Below are 24,576 nucleotides of genomic sequence, written 5' to 3' on the forward strand. Positions count from 1 at the left end.
GGGATTTATGTAGTGTTTCATTGTTATAATTTGAAAATCTATAATATTGTATTTGGTAATCTGAAAATTTAACTCCAATGCTTTATGATTATGTAAGTTGAATTATCTGTTTCCTATTTGTCTGGCCATATTTGGTTCAACCAGTAAGTACTACCTTGACTTAAAATCTATATTTTGATTGTTTAAAGAACCAATAAAATACAAATTAATTGATGAGCAAAAAGAAGTCTAGCAGAGTAGAGAAAGGGGTGGGTGATGACAGGAGTAAAAGGGGGGTCCTAAACTGAAATTGATTTTCATGCATGTATGAGTTTATTGGGTGAACCTAACTACTATGTATAGCCATAAAGCTCTTTAAAAAAAAAAAGTTGTTCAGCATAAGTCATTATGCATTTTATTAGGTATCCCTTTCTTAATTTTGCTATTTATTTTATCTGTATTGACCATTAAAACTAGTCTTTTAGTCCTTTCTGGTTTCATCCTACAGTTATTCCTCAGTGTCTGTGGGGGATTTTTTTTCGGAAACCTCCAAAGTCCCTATACCCAAATCCTCAGCTGCTCAAGTCCCTTTATTAAATGGCTTAGTGTTTGCATATAACCTATACTTAACACAATGTAAATGCTATATAAATAGTTATTTTATTTTGTTTAGAGAATAATGACAAGGGGGGAAAAAAAAACTATATGTGTTCAGTACAAATGAATTTTTTTTTCCTGAGTTTTTTCCATGGCTGAATGTATGGATACAAAAGGTCCACTCTGCTTATTTATTTTCTTTCCTTTTTCATGTTTGTCATTATTATAATCCTATTTAATCTAATTATAGTTTATGTTAAAATTTGAATGTTTGCATGTTTTAGTAGGGACCTCTGTCACCATTATTATTATATTGTTCTGGTAATTTCATTTCTTTGGATTAGAATAATGTATATATTCCCTTCTACTCAAATCTTATATACATATTTCAAAGACTACCTCTCATTGTGCAAGAAACCATTTATTTAGCTAACATGATAACTTACTGTTCTAACCTATCTTTAACATAGTATTTAGACATTTTACATTTTTTAAAAGAAGCAAGTTTTCTTATATAGTATGTTTAAGCTGCTTTTTAAATTATAGCATCAATATTATGCTTAGTAAAGTTTAGATTTCGTTTTCAGTGTAGCAGAGAGACTAGCAAATTATTCAAATACAAATTTGCCTGTCAATTAGTTATCTTTAGGTACACAAACCAAAAATAAAATTTGATGTCTCTTTAATCATATTCTTATACAACTAGTTGTTTGATAAAGTTCTTGAAAGTAGAACTCAAAAAATAGGAGCACCTTAAATGTTTGACAAGTAGCATCATGAGTCTTTCATTTTTTTTCTCTTCTGATTACTGATGACCTATATGAGTTTTTTTGAAATTCAAAGAAAATCATCTTCAACTTTTAATTTTTTTAAGTTATTTTGGATCTTATGTATAGGTTAGTAAAACTGGAGCTGAAGGTGCTGTTCTGGATGAAGCTAAGAACATTAACAAATCACTTTCTGCACTTGGAAATGTCATTTCTGCTTTGGCTGAGGGTAGTGTGAGTATACATGTTTTTAATTTTCTTGTTATTTTATGGGGAATTATTTAACTATAGATTTATGCTTGGGAGTAAGAGAAAATTAATATGTATAATGTAGTCATCTTTTAATAATTTATATTATTAGTGTACATTTCCTAGTTCCCATCTTAATATCAAGCAGTTAAACTAACTGATTAATTATTTAGAGTAGTTTATAACGTACTTATTATATAGAAACCCATCAATCTTCTGTGTTTTGTTTTTGAATATAGACGTATGTTCCATATCGAGACAGTAAAATGACAAGAATTCTTCAAGATTCATTAGGTGGCAACTGTAGAACCACTATTGTTATTTGCTGCTCTCCATCATCATATAATGAGTCTGAAACAAAATCTACACTTCTGTTTGGTCAAAGGTTTGTTGTTAAGAAATGTTTTAAAAAAAAACCCTAGGGCTGGGGTTGTGGCTTAGTGGTAGAGCACTTGCCTTGAATGTGCGAGGCACTGGGTTCTATTCTCAGCATTGCATATATATAAAAAAGTAAAGATCCATCAACTAAAAATAAATAAATAAATAATTTTTAAAAAAATCTAAGGCCTAAATGGAGATAGGCCTTTGTTTATTATATTTATTCCAGTCAAATAGCTAATATTCAAATTAGTGCATATTATTGATGTGCTAGACTCTACTTTTTAATTGAGAGACAGTACAAGTTAGGTCTACATTTTATTTAGGCTGCTGAAGTTTGAGTTGAATTTCATGACATTTAAAGTCAAACATTAACTTTAGCCAAATTTATGTGAGCAACTTTATATTCACCATTAATGCAAATGAGCATATGAAGCATATAATAAAGCCCAACAAATATAATCCTTCATTAAGCTTATTTACATGCCTGACAGATTCAAATAATCTATAAAAATGTTAGTCTAGGAAAATCAATAGCAGTGACCTTATCTTTGACCTTTTAGTGATAATTTACTTTTTTAATTTAACTATGCAAATCACTTGAGAAAATATATGTACTTGTTTTTTTTTTTAACTTAATGGGTGGTTGATTTTTATTTTTTAAAACTATTCATAGATTTTTGGGTCTGGCTCAAATTTAGCTGTTTTGTGAATAGAATGAGCACTCTATGTAATAGCTTTTAGTATTTGGACTGAGAGAACTCCATGTTAGCAGGACAGTCTGAAGTGTTACTTAACCATATAAACATATTACATAAAGATATGAGAAATAATTTCAGTCACATCCTTTTCCCCTCCAATTACACTTTTTAGGGCCAAAACAATTAAGAATACAGTTTGTGTCAATGTAGAGTTAACTGCAGAACAATGGAAAAAGAAGTATGAAAAAGAAAAAGAAAAAAATAAGACCCTGAGGAACACCATTCAGTGGCTTGAAAATGAACTCAACCGATGGCGTAATGGTAATAACTTCAGAATTTGTCTGCTTACATTTTTTTTTTTGAATAGAGATTTAGGCCTATTTTATAAACTTGAGATTTTGACATAAAATGTAAATAAAAATTACAAAGCATATTCATTTTAAGTTTTGAAATACTTAGGAGTCTTCAAATAAAAAGGAAAATAAATCTTTTATATTAAATTTTGGTTTTACCTGACATAGTAATTATATAGGCATGGGTGCTAATCAGAAAGTCACAACATAACAGGGTGCCTAAATAAGAGTGGAGACAATACAATGACAAGATTTGGTGACTGAATTTCAAAGAATAGAGGAGGATCAAAGATAATTCCAGATATTAGAATCTCAGGGACTGGGCAGAAAAGAAAGTTGCTAATAGCTGTTAAAACTGAGTAAGAGAGGGACAGAGCAAGATGGTGACATAGGATGCTAGCAGTCATTCTCTGCAGAACCATGAATCTTGAATAACTGTCCAACAACCATGAGAGTTAAGAAACCAGGTGAAATCACAATACCTGTTTATAGCATAAAACTAGGAAAAGATTTAATGAAGAAGATAGAAAGCACAATATTATCTTACCTGTGTCATCTCTTTCCCAGCCCCACATATCATAGTGTTTAGGAGAAAGAGAGCACAGAATTTTTCAGTGGAACCCAGGACACTAAAACCCAGCAGTAGGCAGGCTCCCACTGCCCTAACTCCAAGGAGTAACTTACAGACTGAGCCTTCAGATCATCTCAGTGTCAGGTGGAAAAGCCCAGACTCTGGACAGTCCTCAGCAACATGGCAGCTACTGCAGCCCCAGTCTTACAACCTTCCTAACACTAAACCACCCTAATGGTCCCAGACTATACAGTTACTCCATACAGCTTACCCAGAATTTCTGGGTGGGCTGACAGTAAAAGGGCTTTTCCAGATGAGTCCAATCTGCAATGACTGAAATAAGTAGCTATTTCAAATGCCTCAAAGCACAGCCATAAGGGTCAAGAACATTCAGGGAAAGGTGGCATCACCAAAGGGATAAAATAAGTGCTGGTGACTAACTCTAAAGAAATGCAGGTATGCTGGGTATAGTGGTGCATGTTTGTAATCCTGGCAATTTGAGAGTCTGAAGCAGGAGGATTGCAAGTTTGAGTCCAGCCTCAGCAACGTAGGCTGGGATTGAAGTTCAGTGATAGAATGCCCCTGGGTTCAGTCCCCAGTATCAAAAGAGAGGGAAGGCATGAGGGGGAGAAAAAAAAAGGAGGGAAGTAAGAAGGGAGGAAAGGGAAATATTAGCTACCGGACAAAGAATTTGAATTAACTGTCGTAAGCTGTGGAAATTTCAGGAAAATACAGAGAGAGAGAGTCCAATGAAAACAGTAAGTGACCAAAATGAAAAATTTTAGCAGATATAAATTTTTAAAAATCAGCCAGAAATCCTAAAGCTAAAAAATACAACAAATAATGAAAAAAAAAAAAAAAGCAATGAGGAACACCAACAGCAGAATTGATCAAAGCAAAAGAATATGTGAACTTAAAGACATGTTATTTGAAAATATACAGTCAAGAAGGAAAGTAAAAATGAATAAAATTGAAATTAGTTTTAGGTAGGTGGATTTTGATTAACCATTTTATTGTCTCATTTTAGGGGAAACAGTGCCTGTTGATGAACAGTTTGACAAAGAGAAAGCTAACTTGGAAGCTTTTGCAGTGGATAAGGATATAAATATTACCAATGATAAACCAGCAGCCACAATTGGAGTTACTGGAACTTTTACTGATGGTGAAAGAAGAAAGTGTGAAGAAGAAATTGCTAAATTGTATAAACAACTTGATGACAAGGTGGGCATTGTTCATTTTAGATCTTTTTTGTTGGCAGAATATTACTAACATAGGTATTTTTATTCTAATTTTTTTTCAAATTTCAGTATTAAGGGTCTTTATGATATTTATACACATTCATTGATTTCTTTTAACCTTAAAAAATTGGTTAGCCAGGTGTGATAGTGCACTCCTGTAATCCCAAGTGACTCAGAATACTGAGGCAGGAGGATTGCCTCAGCAGTTGCATGAGACACCATCTTAAAATAAAAATAAAGAGCTAGGGGTATAGCTCAGAGGTAGAGAGCCCTCTGGGTTCAGTCCCCAGTCACCCCCCCCCCCCCCCACTGCACCCACACACACACACACAGAGTTTTTTTTTTTTAATGTATTTTAAACAGATGGCATGTGTAAGTGGGCTACGTGACCATTTTCAATAAAAACTTTAAACCTTTTATTTTTTTTTTTTAGACATTAAAGTACTTAATGAATGACTTTTATACCAATGATTGAAAGACATTCTTTCAAAATTTTCTTAAGACGTAAGCTATGTTGAATTTAGAGAGATGGTTTTGAAATATTTTGAGGGAAATTCATTTTTAAATTTATATTGGGAAACAGAACCAAGTTGTGAGCTACTTTGTTAACTGGATACTTTTAAAATTCTAGGATGAAGAAATTAACCAACAGAGCCAACTGGTAGAAAAACTGAAGACACAAATGTTAGATCAGGAAGAGGTGAGTTAAATACCCTTCATAATGCTTCCAGAAAAGCTTTACAGTTGGTCTTTATCCTTTTAATATAAAAGGTGAAGGAATTACAGGAATTACATAAAAGATCGTATTTTGAAGTTTGAATTTCCTCTAACCTGGAGGGGAGAAGAGATCTTTTAAAAATATTCATTCTTTAGCAAACATCTATTGGATTGTTTTAATTATCCTCCACTTTGTGTTGGAAGTACATTGCTGTTTATCTTTTTAATCTCCCTCAATAAAAAGTACATGAGGAAACAAATGTATAAAGCACAATTTTTTATATTCACTCATTTATTTAAACACAAGGTACAGGTCTAAAGTGTTAATTTGAATATGACTCTTTTTGTGGGGAATTGAAAATGTCATGTGTTGTGGTCAGTTCATTTTTATGCTTATTTCAACTGTAGCATTGTTTCTCAAAGTGGCATTTGACATGGATAATTTTTTTGTCTTGTGCGTTATATAGGACATTTAGCATCCCTCATCCCTATTCCTAAATGCAATTATTGACACAATCTCACAAAGCTGGGGATGTACCTCAGTAGTATAGTGCTTTCCCGGGAAGTACAATGTCCTCGGTTCAATTCCCAGCATTGTAAACAACTCTGAACCACTATACACGTTTCCAGATGTCCCTTGAAAAGCTTCTTACCTGCATGGTTGTAGTATTTTCCTGACTAGTCTCTTCTTGTCCTTCCAGTTAAATTTTTATAAGCTGATGCCATAGTTCTCTGAGGCATGGCACTGATGCTACTCCTTGTTTCACCCAAAACAAGTCTAAAACTTTTAACTAATTCTTCCGAGTATATAACTTCTTGTGTCTGTGTATACTGTTCTTAAGTCTAGAATGCCTTTGTCTGCTATCAATTCTAATTTGCACGTGACTTAAATCTCCCTATTCTTAGCCAACTTTTTATGAATTCCTTCGAGAAATATCCCCCTTTCCTACACTATCAACTATCAAGCACTTTATTTGTCCCTTTCCTCTTTTATGGCTCTTAGATTCTGTCTTGTATTGCACTTATTTATATGATGGTCTTCTCTTTTACTGGATTCTTCAGAGCCAATGTCTTTATTTTAATATTTGCTTTCCTGTTTGCCACAGTGTCTAGAAAAGTGCCTAGACATAGTAGGCATTCAGTAAATCTGTTAAATTAATGAATGTTGATATGCTTACTAGCACCCACATTTAATTTCCCTGTGCTTAGCAATGATGAAGCAAATAGATTTTTTTTAAGCCTATATAATTTCAGTACAAATAGATATTTTACTTTTCGTATAGCTTTTGGCATCTACCAGAAGGGATCAAGATAATATGCAAGCAGAGCTGAATCGCCTTCAAGCAGAAAATGATGCCTCCAAGGAAGAAGTAAAAGAAGTTTTACAGGCCTTAGAGGAACTTGCTGTCAATTATGATCAGAAGTCTCAGGAAGTTGAAGACAAAACTAAGGAATATGAACTGCTAAGCGATGAATTGAATCAGAAATCGGTAGGATTTAGTTATTATTTATTATTTTCTTTCTTAAAACCTTAGTACAATATTCATTTTAAAATTACTTAAGTAACTTATTTCTATATTAGCCTGTGATTGAAAGCATCAATTTTCAAGGCTCTCAACTTTAATTCCCTCTGTTTGTGAAGCCTTAGAAGTATAGGTAGGGAAGGAGGATTATTCTTTGGATTCCTAAAGGTCTATTAGTATGTAACTTAAATTCTATTTTTGAAGATGTTGGTTGTTCTTCAGTAATATTCCAAATGATAAAGGGGGAAAGAAACCTATTTTTTAGTTAAGCTATTAAATGATTTTTCAAATGGCAAATACAGACATGCACATAAAATGAAATGCTATTTAAGTGAATTCTTTGTAGTAGTCATAAGAATATATAAATGCTCATAATTTACCTTTTGTTCACTATTATATACTCACCACCTATGCCTTCCCAGCACAATGTATTAGAATCTTTCATATGGTTCTCCAATAGATGGAGATGTTTACTTGTTGCAATAGGACAGAATTGCCAACCTCTAATACTGATGCCAGGAATAGTAAGTAGCTTTAATTGTTTCAGTTTCACCACTAATGAGCTGTCTTCTTATGTTTTGTTGTTAATGCTAGCTTTTTGTTAAGAAATCAGCACCTAGAGTTGTACTCAGGATCAGTATCCACCACTTAATTTCCCTGTTTATGAGCTCTACGAAGTAGCACTTTTAAAAGCTTTCTTGTTCCTGATGAATTCATTTTCCCTTCTTAATCTCCAAAGTAATTATTGACTTGAAGTTATATTTAGTACCACAGAGATTGAAGACATCATTATCAATTTTTTCCTGAGTTGATTTAATACTAAGAAACCTAATTGTTATCTGGTAGAAAAACAGAAGTTTCTTAGAAGTCTGTAAGTTGGTCCTTGTCTACTGGTTTTAGTCTTCCAATTGTCTCAATTGAGGAGCTAAAGTCAGCATTACATTGATAATTAGTTAGAAACATGTTTAACCAGTATTAATAATAATTTGATAGTTAGAGAAAATGTCAGGCAATTTAAACATATATGGTAGAAGCATACTATGTTATGACACTTTCAAGAAAACTGGTATATTGTAGATGAAAGTGGGGGAACATACACTGTACTGATACTCAGAAACTTCAGGAAATAACCAACCATTAGAAGAAATAAACAGCTGAGATGATGGCATCATTACTAAAGTATATTGACTAAAAATCATTAGGTCGCATTAAAAATGCATTATCTGATCTGTGATATAAGAGCTTTAAAGTGAGCCAAAATGGGTTATAATTTTCAATATTTGGTGATTTTTGTACCTGGTAAAATAGCTAACTTATAGTCATTACAGTCAAGTAATACAATTACTTCATCACTAACACCTGTTGAATTGCATCATGTATCAAAAGTAGTAATATGGGGGATAAGGATGTAGTGCAGTGGTAGAGTTTTTGCCTACCATGCACAAAATCCTGGGTTTAAGTGTATTCTTTTAAGTGATAAGTATATAGAGAGTGGATGAGGAGAGCACATTAACCATATAGAAAACTGTTAGTTTGATTATAAGGTTAGTTTGTTAATTTTGATGTGTCTCATTTCTAGGCAGAAAACATCCAGTCTCAAAAATTTCTAGTGAATTTAAGAGTAGGTACGTTATCTCAGTGAAATATAATGCAGTTGCTTTATGACATAGTTTATAAGTCTAAAGTACATATTAAGCTTGAGATGGGAGCTGGCTCAGTATTCAGTAGATAGTTCAGGAACATGAAGCAGAAAATACATGGTTTAGTAAGAGCTAGGTGAAAAACTTGAAATACCTGTGAATATTTGAATTTTATATTCATTTAATAGTTTAACTATACTTTTTATTTTTGGTCTGGTTAGGCAACTTTAGCAAGTATAGATGCTGAGCTTCAGAAACTTAAGGAAATGACCAACCACCAGAAGAAACGAGCAGCTGAGATGATGGCATCTTTACTGAAAGACCTTGCAGAGATAGGAATTGCCGTGGGAAATAATGATGTAAAGGTAAATACAATAACAAGTATAATCTATATGTAACTCATACTTTTGTTTACTACTTAATTTTTACATACATTTCATACCCATACTTATTCTTAAAACAGCCATGTGTGGTAGATGGAATATGGGGAAAAAAAAGAGAATGAGGTTATCCAAATAAAATCTTCAGTAAGTAGCACTTGTCAAACCTCACGTTTGGCTTTTTCTTCTACTGTGAAAGGATTTCACACTTAGAAATCAATCTTAATAAATCGCCATAGGTGAAAGTCTTTGGAACAGATTAGCTCAGGAAAGAAACTATAGTGCTTTAAATAAAAGATGAGTATTTCATTCTTTTAAAAAATTTTAGTATGAAATATTTTAAATATACAATAGTACAGAGAATAATAATGAACTTTAGAGTTACCTTTTTCTTAATTTGAGTATTCTAATTATACATAGTAGTTGGATTCATTTTGATAAAATCATACATGGAGATAATTTGATTTCAATCCCTATCCCCCCCTCCTAAAGTTATCAGTTTTAAAAAATTTGCCATACTTTATGCCCCTTTTTTTTGCCCCCTTCAAATAATCTTTTGTCGTTGATGTTTTGTTTTCAGTACTGGGGATTGAATCCAATGATACTTTACCTCCAGCCCCTTTTAATTTTTGAAAGAGTCTTGCTAATTTGCCCAGGCTGGCATTGAACTTGGGCTTCTCCTGCCTCAGTCTCTCAGCTTACTGGAATTATCCATGTGAGCTACTGCATCTGGCTCCTATCTTTTTTAAGTGCAAAAATATGCACATAATATGAAAAATTTGTATGTTGTTGTAGTTATTCCTTGGACCTTACTTTTTTGATTAAAACCTAATTATATGCCTGTAATTCTAGAGGTTTGGGAGGTTGAGGCAGGAGGATTATGAGTTCAAAGCCAGCCTCAGAAATTTAGCGATGTACTAAGCAACTCAGTGAGGCCCTGTCTCTAAATAAAATACATCAAAAGGGGGAGCTAGGGATGTGGTACTGGTTAAGTGCCCCTGAGTTCAGTCCCCGTGTTTTAGTTAGCTTTTTTGCTACTGTGACTGAAATGCCAGACCAGAGTAACTGTAGAGGAGGAAAGGTTTATTTAGGGGCTCACGGTTTCAGAGGTCTCAATCCATAGACAACAAGCTCCATTCCTCCAGGCTGAGGGTGAGGCAGGACATTATGGCAGAAGAGTGTAGCCTAGGAGAATAGCTTACATGGTGATCAGGAAGCAGAGAGACTCCACTTTCCAGATACAAAATATATACCTTATAGCCACACCCCCAGTGAACCACTTCTTCCAGTCACATCCCACCTTCCTCCAGTTCCCTCTCAGTTAATACCATCAGGGATTAAATCACTGATTAGGTTAAGACTATGACCCGTCATTTCTCCTGCAAACCTTTCATTGTCTCACATGTGAGCTTTAGGGGAACACCACATCCAAACCTTAACACTCTAGTATTCCCCACCCCCCCGCCGCCGCCCCCGCAAAAAAAAAGAAAAATCTAATTATAATAACATGGAGAATGAGCTTGTACTTGGGTTTATAGTGAGAGCCTACAAGTTAACAAGAGTTAGAAATGAAGATAAAGGTTTTTGATATGGAACACACATTCTTTACATTTGTTTATTGTTTAAAGTCAATTTTTGTTGATGAAGGCAAGGATTCTTGTGACCTTTCGCGTATCTGGTCATTTCTTCATTGATTTACCTTTGAAACAAAGGAAAGGTATTATTAAATTATGGGTGACTTACTTTACACTCTCTTTACCATCAGTCTGAACATTCTGCCTTATCCTGTTTATCGTGAAGTTATATGAGATATAGAGATATGTAGGAACCTCTGGGAATGGAAAAGATTGACTTCTTTTCATTAAACACTAGAAAGGTGTTGTTGAAAATTTGCTTTATGTATTAAAGTACTTCTGTTAAGAAAAAAAAACCTTTCCATTTTGTGTTCAAGTAATCATAATCTAAGTGAAAAAATGATAGAGAAATAAATAGAAGTGATTTATGTTTAGTGGCAGAGCCAGAGATAGAGTATAGGTTCCCTGATTACTTGACTGCTTTATTCACTATGCCATTATAGTGTTTTGAATGTCAGTCAGTCTTGCAAATAGGTACTTGGATAAAAATTTTTAAAAATGAGAATCCTCAGTAATGGTACCATTTACACATTTATATTTTCCTGTTAGCCTCTACATTTTTTTCCATATTACACTTCAGTCTTTATGTTTTACATTTGTATGAATAAAAAATTGTATATGATAGCTCCATCATTACAGTATCAAATAGAATACTTTCACTACCCCCATGCTTTTTTTAACCTATTCATCCCTACCCCTAAGACCTTGAAGTTCACTTATGTTTTTACGATCCGTGTTTCTCATTTCCAAAATGTTATATAGTTGAAATCACACTGTAAGCTTTTCACACTACCTTTCATTTGTGATTCTTTCATCAGTAGTTCATTTCTTTTATTACTGAATAATATTACAATTTATGAATAACTTATCTATTCACCTACTCAGTGGCTTCTACTTTTTGAATTATGAGTAAAGCTGCCATAAACATTCATGTGCAGGGTTTTCTATGGACAAGGTTCTCAATTCAATTGGGTAAAAATATCCAGCAGTGTGATTTTGAATGTGACTGCTGGATTATGTGTTTGTTAACTTTGTAAGAAACTCCCAAACTGTCTTCTAAAATAGCTATAGCATTTTGCCTTCCTCCCAGCAATTAATTGAGTTCTTGTTGTTTCAGATCCTCACCATCATTTAATATTATTATTATTATTATTTTGGATATTAGCTATTTTCTTAATGTATAAGGTTAGGTCATTGTTATTTTAATTTGTAGTTGGGTTATTTGGGTTCTTGTTGAATTTTCAGAATTCTTTGTACATTTTGATTATGAGTCTTTTATCAAATAATGTTTTACAATACTTCTTAAGTCTGTGTCTTAGTTCTCTTAACAGTGTCTTTTACAGAGCAGAAATTTTTAATTTTAATGAATTCCAAATTAACCTTTTTTTTTCTTTCATTGATTGCATTTTTTTTTTGTATTATATTTAAATATTTACCCCCAAACCCAAGGTCACCTATATTTTCTCTTGTTATCATCTAAAAATTTTTTAGTTTTGTATTTACATTCAGGTCTGTGATCCATTCAGAGTTAAGTTTTTTAACTTAAAGATATAATATCTGCATCAGGTTTCATTATTTTGTGTGTGGATGTGTGGTTATGGCACCATTTGTTTAAAAGACTATCTTTTGTTAGAGATCTTATTTACTATATTTGTGTGGGTCTGTTCCTGTGATCTCTCTGCTATTCCATTGACACAATTATCTTTTCTTTTGTCAATACTTTTGTCTCTTCCTCTTCATGGTTTTGCTTTCCAAAGTTTCAGTTACTTGCAGTAAACCATAGTCTGAAAATATTAAGTAAAAATTTTCATAACTAAACCATAAGTTTTGAGTAACTTTTTACAGTATATAATTATAATTGTTATTTTACTGTTGTTGTCAATCTCTTACTATGCCCACTGTATAAATTAAACTTTATCATAGGTATATATTTATAGGAAAAAACTTGGCACATACAAAGTTAAGTAATATCTGGATTCAGGCATGTGTGGAACATGTGTGGAATATATTTTTGTTTCCCTAGGAAAGGGAGACTACTGTACTATCTTGATTATTGAAGCTTTACAGTAAATCTTTAGTGTCAGTCTTTGTTCTTCTTTAGCATTCTGTTCATTATTCAGGATCTTTGACTCTACTTACAGATTTCAAAGTCAGTGTGTCAATATTCACAAAATAGCTTTCTATGATTTTGGTGGGAATACATTCTTTCATCAGTGTTTGGTGTTTCTATATGTAGATCTTCTACATATTATGTTAGACTTACACTTCAATATTATCTTGTTTTTTCTATTCCATTGGTGCTAATGAAAATGACATTGTATTTTTTAATTTCAAATTCTAGTTATTCATTGGTGATATGGAAAACGGTTTACTTATACATCAACCTTGTATCCTGCAATCTTACTATAATCGCTTATTAGTTCCAGGAGTTTTTCTTGACATTCATATCATCAACAACCACAAAACCCAAAAAACGAAAAAAGAATTTTTTTCTTCCTTTCCAAGTTCCACTAATAATTTTGTAATAAAATCTGTAAAAGTTACCATGGTTCCTCCTTATTAAGCTTAAAAGTCTTCCTTTCCCTCCCTAAGCACCCTTATTAAGTTTTAAACTTAAGTTGCACATTAATGATTTTACAGAAGAGGTCCTGTGAAGAGGAAACACAGAAGTTGAAAGAGGCATAATGCATCAGTGTGTTTATGTTTATATTCTTTTTTTAATGTTTTGTAGGCATAGATTAACATTATTTCAGGGTTCAAAGTAGGAAAGGAAAAAGTAAGCTCTTGCCCTTTATTAAAAGTGTAATTTTTTAAAAATTGCAGACTTTCAAGTCTAATAGGAAAAACACATACTTGAATATTTTGGGCTTTAACTTTTTATTTCACTTTTATCTCACAGCAACCTGAGGGAACTGGTATGATAGATGAAGAGTTCACTGTTGCAAGACTGTACATTAGCAAAATGAAGTCAGAAGTAAAAACAATGGTGAAACGCTGCAAACAATTAGAAAGCACACAAACTGAGAGCAACAAAAAAATGGAAGAAAATGAAAAGGAGTTAGCAGCATGCCAGCTTCGTATCTCTCAGGTATGTGTGTTACAGAACAAAGTTTCTTTATTTTTTAAACAAAGATATAAATTGTGCTTCTGTAACTAAATCAAACTGTCAGTAACTAAATCAAAAGCTTAATTTAGTCAAGTTTTTTACCTAATCTCACTATAGTATAATAACTTGAATGACTTAACTGGTTTATATTTGCCAATATGTATATACAGTAAGTATATTTAAAGATATGACTGTTGTGACCATTGAAGACTAGAAGAATTTCAGAATGGGCAGGATTGCAGGGGACCAGTTTCCCACTTTGGCTGCTGAGTAATGGAGTCATTCACCAAGATAGGAATTATTCACAGAGGGAAGTGGATGACATTAGATGGAGGTAGTGAGAAGAATATTATATTGCAGTCTTTCATTGCTTTAGTTTACAACTGGCATAGCTATACAGGTAACCATTTAATGTTTTAAATCTGGTACCTGAACATTCTAGGGTGAAATACCTTCAGATCTATCATACATTTATATATATTAGTAAAACTATTTCCTTGAAAATATTCATAACAAAATGTATGCATGAGATAGTTTTTCCACTTCATATCAATATATTTTTTTCTCAAAAGCATGAAGCCAAAATTAAGTCATTGACTGAATACCTTCAAAATGTGGAGCAAAAGAAAAGACAGCTGGAAGAATCTGTTGATTGTCTCAGTGAAGAATTAGTCCAGCTCCGAGCACAAGGTATTATCTTTCAATTAATTATCTATGAGTTATATCTATATTAATCCTTTCTTACTTTAATGTAATTGTTGTATACTTATAAAGAAAATGGTAGGAATATGGATAACTTGGAATGATAAGCAAATCATAATACTTTAACATGACTTTAAAATATTTTTTTAAATTGTGTTAGAATATATAAATGGCCAATCTAGGAATGTCCAACAAAGTTATGTAGAGAAAGAGAGTATGTACGTGTGCATGTATGTGTTTAAATCTTAATATAGGGATTTGAGAGACTACTTCATTTCCCTTCCATATTGTCAGCACAATGGATATAACTAAGGGTACTAGTCAACATATCATTAAGCTTGGAGGACTGCTAAGAAAAATATAACACAACCCATTTGTTTCCTTGGCTTAGTGAGAAACTAGAAGGTTTATTTCACTTTTTTCCTTCCTTACCCAAACAGAAAAAGTCCATGAGATGGAAAAAGAGCACTTAAATAAGGTTCAGACTGCAAATGAAGTTAAGGCAAGTCTGATGTTACATTTGATTCTAATGGCTTTAATCCATCATTATTAATAGTTTTTGTTAGTCTCATTTTTAATATCTTTATTTTTTTTCTGAAAATGTTAGCAAGCTGTTGAACAGCAAATCCAGAGTCACAGAGAAACTCATCAAAAACAAATCAGTAGTTTGAGAGATGAAGTTGAGGCAAAGGAAAAACTTATAACTGATCTTCAAGAGTAAGTATTATACTGTTTCTTTCTTAGAATAAATTAATTCATAAACGGTGGCTGTTTAAGCAGGATGAAATAATTAATTCCAACTGACAATCTTAGTAACCTATAGATTTTTTACTTGGAAAATAAGGAATTTTCACACTTATGAGTAAAACTTCTAAGTTCCTGGTCAAATTCTTGAAAATTTAGGTCATTTTATCTAAATATTCAGTAAAAAGACAAAAAAAAAAAAAAAAAATCTAGGTTAAACTCATTATTATAAATAGATAATTTCTGAGTCATTTGAGAACAGTCTTACCTGGGAATGGTGGGTTTTAAAATGCTAATGTTTCAGTAGAAATTGTCATCTCAGTTTATATAGAATATATTTTGCCTACTTCCATAACCAGATTCATATCCATAGACTCTATACATTAGAGGTTTGCAACCATTTAAGTAGGAACTGTAGGAGAGTGAAAAACAAAATGATGACAAATTTGGGACATGTAGGTGTTATATTAATGCGTAATGGAAGCAGGAATAGGGATTTCTTGAATAAAATCATTAAATTAAAATATGAAAAATATAATATGGCTCTAACTAGGCATGTCCCCCTTCCTTTCTGCCCTCATGGGATAACAGGGGAGGCCTTGGATTTTTGAAGATTGTAATTATATAATTTTAGACTTCAAAAAATTGTGACAATGGCATCCAGAAAACTGAAATTGAGCTTATATTTCTTTTCTTTTGTCAGCCAAAACCAGAAAATGATGTTAGAGCAGGAACGTCTAAGAGTAGAACATGAGAAGCTGAAAGCTACAGATCAGGAAAAGAGCAGAAAATTACATGAACTTACGTGAGTAATTGTTTTCATTAAAATTTTGAAATAAAACTGTAGATGTTATGTAGATAATATCAGTCTTCTGAGTTGATGTATGTGTAAAAGCTTGCAATATATCCTTGTACTTCAGTGAAAGCAATGTTATATTTCAGTATAGTCAAGATTTAGAGTCCTGTTATCAACCTACTTACGATTTCTTTGTTGTCATATTACTTCAGGAGCCATTATAAAAATAAACCTAAAACATGACAGTAACAGAAAATTTTAATACCTACCTCAAAAACTGACATTTTGTCAAATTTGATTTTATTAAAGGAAAATTATTATTTTAACCTTATATTTTCAAACAGGTTTTCACTGTTGACTTTTTCTCATTTACTGAGTTAATACTTAGCTTTCCAGAATCTGAGCAGATAAAAAACTTGTGGCTATAATTTTTCACATATCTTGAGTTTCTAAGACAATTTACAGTGAAATAGTGTTGAGATTGTTACACCATCAACCAGTTCAGAGAAGATTTTATAAATATTCTGCTGAATTACAGCCATAATTTTGCTAAGAATAATTTCAATTTAAAATCTTAATTTTGGACAGTTTATAATCTCTTTAATTACCAGTTAATCAGTATCATTCTGGTCAAGTAGCAGTATACTACATATATGGCATATTTCAAAGTGAAAATTATCGATTTAAAAGAATATAAAGTTCTGGGCATGGTGACACATACCTGTAATCCCAGCAACTCTGGAGGCTGAGATAGGAGGATTGCAAGTTTGAAGCCCACCTCAGCAACTCAGTGAGTCCCCAAGCAACATAGGGAGTCCCTATGTCAAAATAAAAAATAAGAAGGGTTAGGGATGGAGCACAATGGTAAAGCCCCTGGATCCAGTCCCCAATGATTGCTCCTCCCAGGTAAAAGGTTATAAAGCATAAAAATTTCTTTGGAAAATACAATATGGATAAACTTAAAGTATATTTCATTTATTTGGATTTAAGATCAGTTCTTTCACAAAATATTTTGATTGAGCTCTTGCATTAAATAAACTAGAATTTATAGAATCAAACTTGAAAAAATACATTCTTCTACTTGTAGTGTTATGCAAGATAGACGAGAACAAGCAAGACAAGACCTGAAGGGTTTGGAAGAGACTGTGGTAAGAAAAATGTAAAAATAAGTAGAATTGGGGAGGGGTGTGTGTGTGTGTGTGTGTGTGTGTGTGTGTGTGTGTTCCCTGAATTTAAAGACTGAATTCCAAAAATATTGCTATTCTTAATTCAAGGCAAAAGAACTTCAGACTTTACATAATCTGCGCAAGCTCTTTGTTCAGGACCTGGCTACCAGAGTTAAAAAGGTAATATAATAATGCTGAGGTGGTTATTTTTTATTCATCAGTGAAATGATTTCACATTGTCATATAAATGTTTTGTAGATAGGCTTAGATTTTGGGGGGGATTTTAAATTTTTTCATAGTATTGATCAAACTTCTTTTCTCAGAGTGCCGAGATCGATTCTGATGACACCGGAGGGAGTGCTGCTCAAAAGCAAAAAATCTCCTTTCTTGAAAATAATCTTGAACAACTCACTAAAGTACACAAACAGGTAATAGTTTATTTTGTGGTGACAGATTTTAAGATTGAAATACAGGAGTACAAAGTATTTTAATCTTTCAGAGTCGTAAGAAATTTTTTATACCCTGAGCTATTCCATCGTTGTATTAAGTGATTATAAAAAAGAAACCACTAAAGACTGCCATATTAACAACCCTAATATCAGCCAAGGCCATTGAAAACATGTATTCTTATTTCCCCTGCAGGATTTTAGATCTGTCAGTTTTCTTTATTTCGTTATAGTAATTTTTGGTAGGTGAGTATTTGTAGTTAAAATAGAATCATCATCCCCATTTTTGGTCTTTTTACATTTACTCTCCTGCTATCTAAAATAATGAAGCAGTCATTTTTTTTTTTTTTTTTTTTTTTTAAATAATTCTGTGGGTTTTTTTCCTGATTTTTAAAATTATGGCTTGATAAATGATTTTAAATTACTATTAAAAAGTTGAACACACTCCATTTTTTTTAACTTTATTGCTATCTAGCACCAGAGTAAGATAAACTTATCTTCAATACTTAACTAAGGGACACACTAAGTTTATACTTACTTGTGCTTTAATATCCTAAAAGGATATTCATTTCGCCTTATGAACACTGAAGAAAGCACTACGCACGATCACTATGTGTACTTTATTGTTTTTGCCTAGTAGGAGAAAGGAACAATCCATTCTTCCCCCAAATTAAATGAAAGTATATCTTTGGGAGAAATATGTGTAAGTAGGTATGAATGTTTATAATGTTGCATGTTGCTGCTTAAATTCAATTAGCTAAATGGAAAAACCTTACAGAAAATGTAGTTTTACTTCTTTTCTAAAGAGAAATTTTGAAATTCTCTTATTTTCTTAAACCATTTTGTTAAAGCTAGAATCTGTATTTTGTTTATGTACCTTAGTTGGTACGGGATAATGCAGATCTTCGCTGTGAACTTCCTAAGTTAGAGAAGCGACTTAGAGCTACAGCCGAGAGAGTGAAAGCTTTGGAGTCAGCACTGAAAGAAGCCAAAGAAAATGCATCTCGTGATCGTAAACGTTATCAGCAAGAAGTAGATCGCATAAAGGAAGCAGTCAGGTCAAAGAATATGGCCAGAAGAGGGCATTCTGCACAGATTGGTTAGTAGAACATACTGAAAACCTTTAAGCTATGAATACTTTGAAGTATAAATGCTTTTGTGTACTTGAACATGATCTGAAATTTTATGTCTTCTCATGGTAGTATTTGTCTTTTGTTTATAGCTCAACAGGGTGATACCTTTAGGAAGGAAAAGAGAAATTGAGAAATAACTACATAACTAGGACAAGTAGATAAATAAGTAGATATGCAAGCAAGAATGGTTAGGGTTATGAGAAACTGTATAGATAAATATTATTAAAGCAAAAAGAAAATCACAAGAAAATAAGCCATCAGTGTTTATTTCATGTTTCAGAGTAATTACTGCTGCAGGAATAAGAGTTTTAAGGAGCTAAGTAAGGATTGTATAGGTTCTGGAGAAAAGGATGTGTTCAGAAAGAGAGAAATCAAAAAAACAAAAAGGCAAAATATAGTGGGAATTCTTCAGAAGGAAAAAGAGACCTAAATAGTCACTGCAGTCATGTGTTAAGCTTTTTTCTAAGTCAGTTTTTGTGTTTCTTAATAGCTAAACCTATTCGTCCTGGGCAACATCCAGCAGCTTCTCCAACTCATCCAAGTGCAATTCGTGGAGGAGGTGCATTTGTTCAGAATAGTCAGCCAGTGGCTGTACGAGGAGGAGGAGGCAAACAAGTATAAACATTTACACATCTTCAAAGGTTTGTAATTTATATCTGACTTTTGAAATCATAGCTGCACATGGAAGTGTTGAGCTATTGGTTGTTAAACAGACTTTTGGACTTTTTTTTTTTTTTTTTATTACTGTCATTTTTTCCTTACATGATTATAGAAGGAACTTAGTATGGTTTCTTCCAGTCTTTTTTTTTTTTTTTAGTTCAGATCATACTATACAAATTTGAGTTCTTACTGTTTTTAAACCTAACATTGGATCATTTGTAATAGTTCTTGGTATTCTCTCTAATGAGTATGCCATGGTTTATAATTATTCCCTTTTCTTGAAAATTTAATGAGATATAATAATTTTTTTCATATTTGTTATTTTCCAAAACTGAAATTTCTGTATATGATATTTGAAGTATGAAGCTTCAAATATCATATACAGTTGCTTGGTGAGGCCCTAAGCAACTTAGGAAGACCCTGTCTCAAATTAAAAAAAATTTTAAAGGGCAGGGGTTGTGGGTTGTGGCTTAGTGATTGGGGGCCCCTGGGTTCAATCCCTGGTACCCAAAAATAAGTTTTTTTAAACATTGTATTTATTTTGGGTTAAGATGACAATGTTAATAATACTAATACCCTTAATTCTCAGTTTTACATGGTACGTCTTATGTCTTGGACCACACTTTGAACAATTTTTAGCTAAATGCATAAATAGAGATTTAGTATGAAGATGGCTCCAGAGAACAACTACTATAATTGTTTATTTTACCCAATCTCTTTTCCTATCATTTTATGTTTTTGTTTATGCCTATCCCTCCACTCCTCTCTCCCCACATTTTTTTTTAACAGCTACCATGTATGTGACATCTAGTTGCTGGTTAGTAGTCCTTGATTTAAGAATGTCACTAACCAGGCCAAGTGTGGTTCATGCATGTAATCCCTGCAACTCAGGAGGATCACAGTTTGAGACTAGCCTCAGCAACTTATTAGCAGGAGTCAGTCTCAAAATAAAAAATGAAAAGGGCTGGGTGTGTAGCTCAGTGATAGATGGCCCCTAGTACTGAAAAAAAACAAAACAAAACAAAAAACCAGAGTGGACTAATGACTGTATATTGCTTTAAAAATTAGCCAACCTTCTAATTTCTAAACAAATATAGTTCAGTTAATTCCTAGCTCTACTGAGGAGGAAAAAACATAAAGGACTGAACTTTTTATTTTATTTTTTAAATATTTTTCAGTTGTAGTTGGACATAATACCTTTATTTTGTTTATTTATTTTTATGTGGTGCTGAGGATGGAACCCAGGGCCTTACACATGCTAAGCGAGCACTATACTGCTGAGCCACAATCTCAGCCCCAAAGGATTGAACTTTTAAACATTGTTCTGTTCATAAACAATTCCACTTAAGAAATAAATTAAAGAAGAAATCAAATGATTTAATATTGCCATTTTTTTAAAAAGTGGTCAAAGCTATTGGCTAAAATGTTCATAAACTGTTGGCATATTTTATTTCCTTCATGATTGTCTCAAACATGAGTTTTGTAAAACTAAAAAATTTTCCCTCTTGTTTTCTCATTGTCAGGTGTTGAAAGTAATTGAAGTATGAAGAGGATATAGTATCAGTCATTCAGTGACTGTCACTTCTACCCCCTTGGGATTGTAGAACTATAACTTTTTAAAATGTACAAATTACACCTGGCCTGTACAGCTGTTCCTACCCGCTCTTCTTGGAAACTCTGCTGCTTCCCAACACAACTAGAGTGCAATTTTGATGTCTTAGGAAGAGAAAATGACAGTTTACAACTGTGGCCCTATTTATTACACAGTTTGTCTTTTGTGTCTTAAATTAGTCTTCACTGTGCCAAGCTAACTATACCTAGTAGGATTATGCTTTTTGTATTTGCTTTTTTTACTGGATGTTTAGTTTTGAGTCTCTGTTTAAGTTACCTAGTTGCTACTGCTTCCTGTTTTTCTTTTCCTATTACAATGTCTTCCTTTTACTTTCTTTCTTTTTTTTTTTTTTAGGGAAAATTGAATCTTTAGATTAAATGTCTTACATTTTACCACTTCCAACACTACATGCCCACAAAATATATCAGGTCAGTACTGTATTTTAAAATCCCTTGAAGTGAAATCAGGGTTAAAATGATTTGTATTATCTCTGGTATTTGCTTCTGAAAATTGCTGTTTAAGCACTGAAACCTTACAACTGCCCTAACTAGGCATTTGAGATTGAGTGAGCACGGCTACTTGATTGTTATCTCCTGAAATGCTTGTTGCCCAGATATTGAATGGAAATATTTTACATATCAAAACTCAGATTAAGAGGGAGTTTGGAAAATTAATTCTATCTCCCATCCTCATTTATGCTTAACATAGCTTAACGGAATGAAAATACCCTGCTTCATTCTGATGAGCCTGCTAGCTAATGTAAGAATTGGACAGGTATCAATTTGTCATCTTTCATATAGTGAAATGAATTAAGATACTATAAAATTAAGCAGTTTTATATTGTTAGCTATTGTATGGGCTGATCTAAATTTTTAGCCTATGAAAATTGAGGGGAAAATGTGAATAAGCAGGACAGATACACAGTGAAGTTAAAGATGTGTAGGTAAATTTTAGTCACAGTCTCTAAAGGTGTTTTTAACCTGCTACACTAAGTCATACACTATAATTTATTTCTCGTTTAGTCTAGAAATAGTGAATTGTTTGTAAATCACTAATGATCCTCAAACAAATTACATTGTTGACTATAGCCCATAATTTTGTGCGCATATATATATATATATATGTATGTATGTGTGTGTATATATATGTGTATATATATATATATATATGTATATGTATATACACACATATAAAACTGTGTACCAATTTTTGCCACTTCTTCCTCAGATCATTATACTAAGTCAACAGTTTATTTTAGGGAAGAGATTTCAATGTTTGCTTCACCATTGTTGGGGGGGTGACTACAACTACAACTACATTAGCAGAAGTTTGCAGTGAATGTAGAGAAACTGGAGAATTCTGTTATTAGGATCTGGCTGGCAGAATTAACTTTTTGAAAAAGTTTTATACACAGATATTTGTATTATTAAATTTGGAGCCATAGTCAGAAGACTCAGATCATAATTGGCTTATTTTTCTATTTCCTTAACTATTGTAATTTCCACTTTTATAATAATTTTGATTTGAAAGAAAAATTTATTTATTTATTTTTTTAACAGTCAAAAATCCTTGCTGTTGTAGTCTGCAGCCTTTAAAATGATTGTTGCTTTTAGGATTGATTAAAAGAAACACTCCATAAATTGAGATGAAATCTTGGGTGCAGTGAAATATAAGTACTACAGATAAGAAAGTACTACAAGCCTCTTTGTGGTGATAGTTTTCTAAATGGAGAGACATTTGGCTGCTTTCACATAGACATTTATATTTTGTTCTCAAGTGAAAACTTGCTTCTTTAGCAATATTCATAAAAAACAACTTTTTTTTTCTCTTGTCTGAATACAGTAGTTTCTTGTAAGATGTATCATGGGTATGGTGCTGTGTAACAAACAATGAATTGTAACTAGCATGTGGTTCAGAATACACAGTGTTAGGTTTTTTAAATATCTTAATGGTTCTTTTCTATTTATAATTTCAAACTTCATAAAGTGTACCAGGAGTTTCATAAAAATTGTTTTCAGTGAACTGTTCTTTTTGCTATGGTAGGTCATTAAATATAGCATTTACTCTCACAAATTGAAATGTCTGACCATCTAGAATATTGACACTTATTTCAATTTGCAGTCCTTTTTTTTTTTTTTTTTTTTGACTGGGTATATTAATGTTACTCTGAATGGTATTGAGTAATGGTTCAGAAGATAAACTCAATGAAATAAAAGTAATATTTATTCATGGTGATCAATTAAATTATTTGCTTAACTTAAGAAAACTGACTACTGTGCGTAACTCTTAATTTGTATGTGACTCTGAATTTGACATGAGGTGACAGAATAGAGTCTGAGTCTACCTGTGGAATATGTTGGTTTATTTTCAGTGCTTGAAAAACATGCAAAGATAATTGGTTTGGGAAGACACCATATAATTTTAAGTTAACCTGCATGCTGTAAATGTGTTTTATGTTTCAATAAAGAGGAAAATTTTTTTGAAATATAATGACTTTTTATTGAAAAGTATTTTAAGTATCAGGTTGATTTTACCTGAACTAATAGATGGCTCTCTGACCTGACAGAATAGTGACTGATTCATATAAATTTTGAGTCTTAATGTATTGCAGCCTTTTAAACAGCAGGTATTAAATATGTAGGCTGAAAAATTAAGAGCTAGAAATGAATTATAAGCCTCACCTATGTTCTTTTACTTTAATGTAGTTTTTCCTCGTTTAGTCTAGAAATAGTGAATTGTTTTGTTTTGTTTAGCTGAGTCTGTTGTTTTATCAACAAATATAAGAATATTTAAAGTTTGTTTTTCAAATACCACAGCCATTGAGTTCTGGATGGAGGATAACTTTAAAAAGTCTTTTCCTAAATTCAAGTGATTGGTTTGTTAAATTCTGGTATGTACCTTTTAAATTATTGTGGAAAATTGTAATCATATGTCAAAATAGAATAAATAATGAAGTCTTATGTACCCAGTAAGTTTGAACAATTATCAACTCATAGCTAATGAGTTGTTTCATAGCTGTTTCATCTATAACTCTACTTGAGATCCACCATACTATTTTTAAATTGACATTAACATGCTTCTTTCATGAGTATGAGTCCTTAAAATACACAAATACCATTATCACACCAAAAAATTAATAATAATTTTGTAATTAAATTTTTAGTTTTTGTAAACAGTTTGCATCAAGGTCCAGCTAAAGTCCATATATTGCAGAGTCCTACTCTTCCAGTTTTTTTTGTTGTTGTTGTTTTTTAAATTAATTTATGAAGAAAACAAGGTAGGGCTGGGGATATAGTTCTGTTAATAGAGTGCTTGCCTCACATGCACAAGGCCCTGGGTTCAATCCCCAGCATCACATACACACACACAAAAAGAAAAAGAAACAAACAAAACAGGGTATCTGCCATGTAGTTTCCCAGACTTTGCTGATTATATTCCCTTTGATATCATTCAACATATTTCTGTGTACTTTGCATTTTATGTT

General features: G+C 32.4%; 1 protein-coding gene across 1 annotated transcript in view; it reads left to right on the forward strand.

The window, feature by feature from the left end:
- Kif5b (kinesin family member 5B) overlaps nucleotides 1–24,064 on the forward strand; it is a 41,867-nt gene extending 17,803 nt beyond the window's left edge. Inside the window, exons 9-26 of the mRNA XM_027928566.2 lie at nucleotides 1,473–1,577; nucleotides 1,832–1,977; nucleotides 2,844–2,992; nucleotides 4,623–4,816; nucleotides 5,465–5,533; nucleotides 6,834–7,040; nucleotides 8,935–9,078; nucleotides 13,627–13,815; nucleotides 14,406–14,523; nucleotides 14,976–15,037; nucleotides 15,143–15,252; nucleotides 15,983–16,084; nucleotides 17,163–17,223; nucleotides 17,350–17,421; nucleotides 17,565–17,669; nucleotides 18,570–18,786; nucleotides 19,311–19,461; nucleotides 21,004–24,064. Coding sequence (XP_027784367.1) covers nucleotides 1,473–1,577; nucleotides 1,832–1,977; nucleotides 2,844–2,992; nucleotides 4,623–4,816; nucleotides 5,465–5,533; nucleotides 6,834–7,040; nucleotides 8,935–9,078; nucleotides 13,627–13,815; nucleotides 14,406–14,523; nucleotides 14,976–15,037; nucleotides 15,143–15,252; nucleotides 15,983–16,084; nucleotides 17,163–17,223; nucleotides 17,350–17,421; nucleotides 17,565–17,669; nucleotides 18,570–18,786; nucleotides 19,311–19,441 — 2,181 coding nt within the window. The 3' untranslated portion in view covers nucleotides 19,442–19,461; nucleotides 21,004–24,064. The remainder of the gene's footprint in view (nucleotides 1–1,472; nucleotides 1,578–1,831; nucleotides 1,978–2,843; nucleotides 2,993–4,622; nucleotides 4,817–5,464; nucleotides 5,534–6,833; nucleotides 7,041–8,934; nucleotides 9,079–13,626; nucleotides 13,816–14,405; nucleotides 14,524–14,975; nucleotides 15,038–15,142; nucleotides 15,253–15,982; nucleotides 16,085–17,162; nucleotides 17,224–17,349; nucleotides 17,422–17,564; nucleotides 17,670–18,569; nucleotides 18,787–19,310; nucleotides 19,462–21,003) is intronic.
- The last annotated feature ends 512 nt before the right edge of the window (nucleotides 24,065–24,576 follow it).

Source organism: Marmota flaviventris, chromosome 12 (genome assembly GCF_047511675.1).
Source record: "Marmota flaviventris isolate mMarFla1 chromosome 12, mMarFla1.hap1, whole genome shotgun sequence".
NCBI classification, from domain to species: Eukaryota; Metazoa; Chordata; class Mammalia; order Rodentia; family Sciuridae; genus Marmota; species Marmota flaviventris.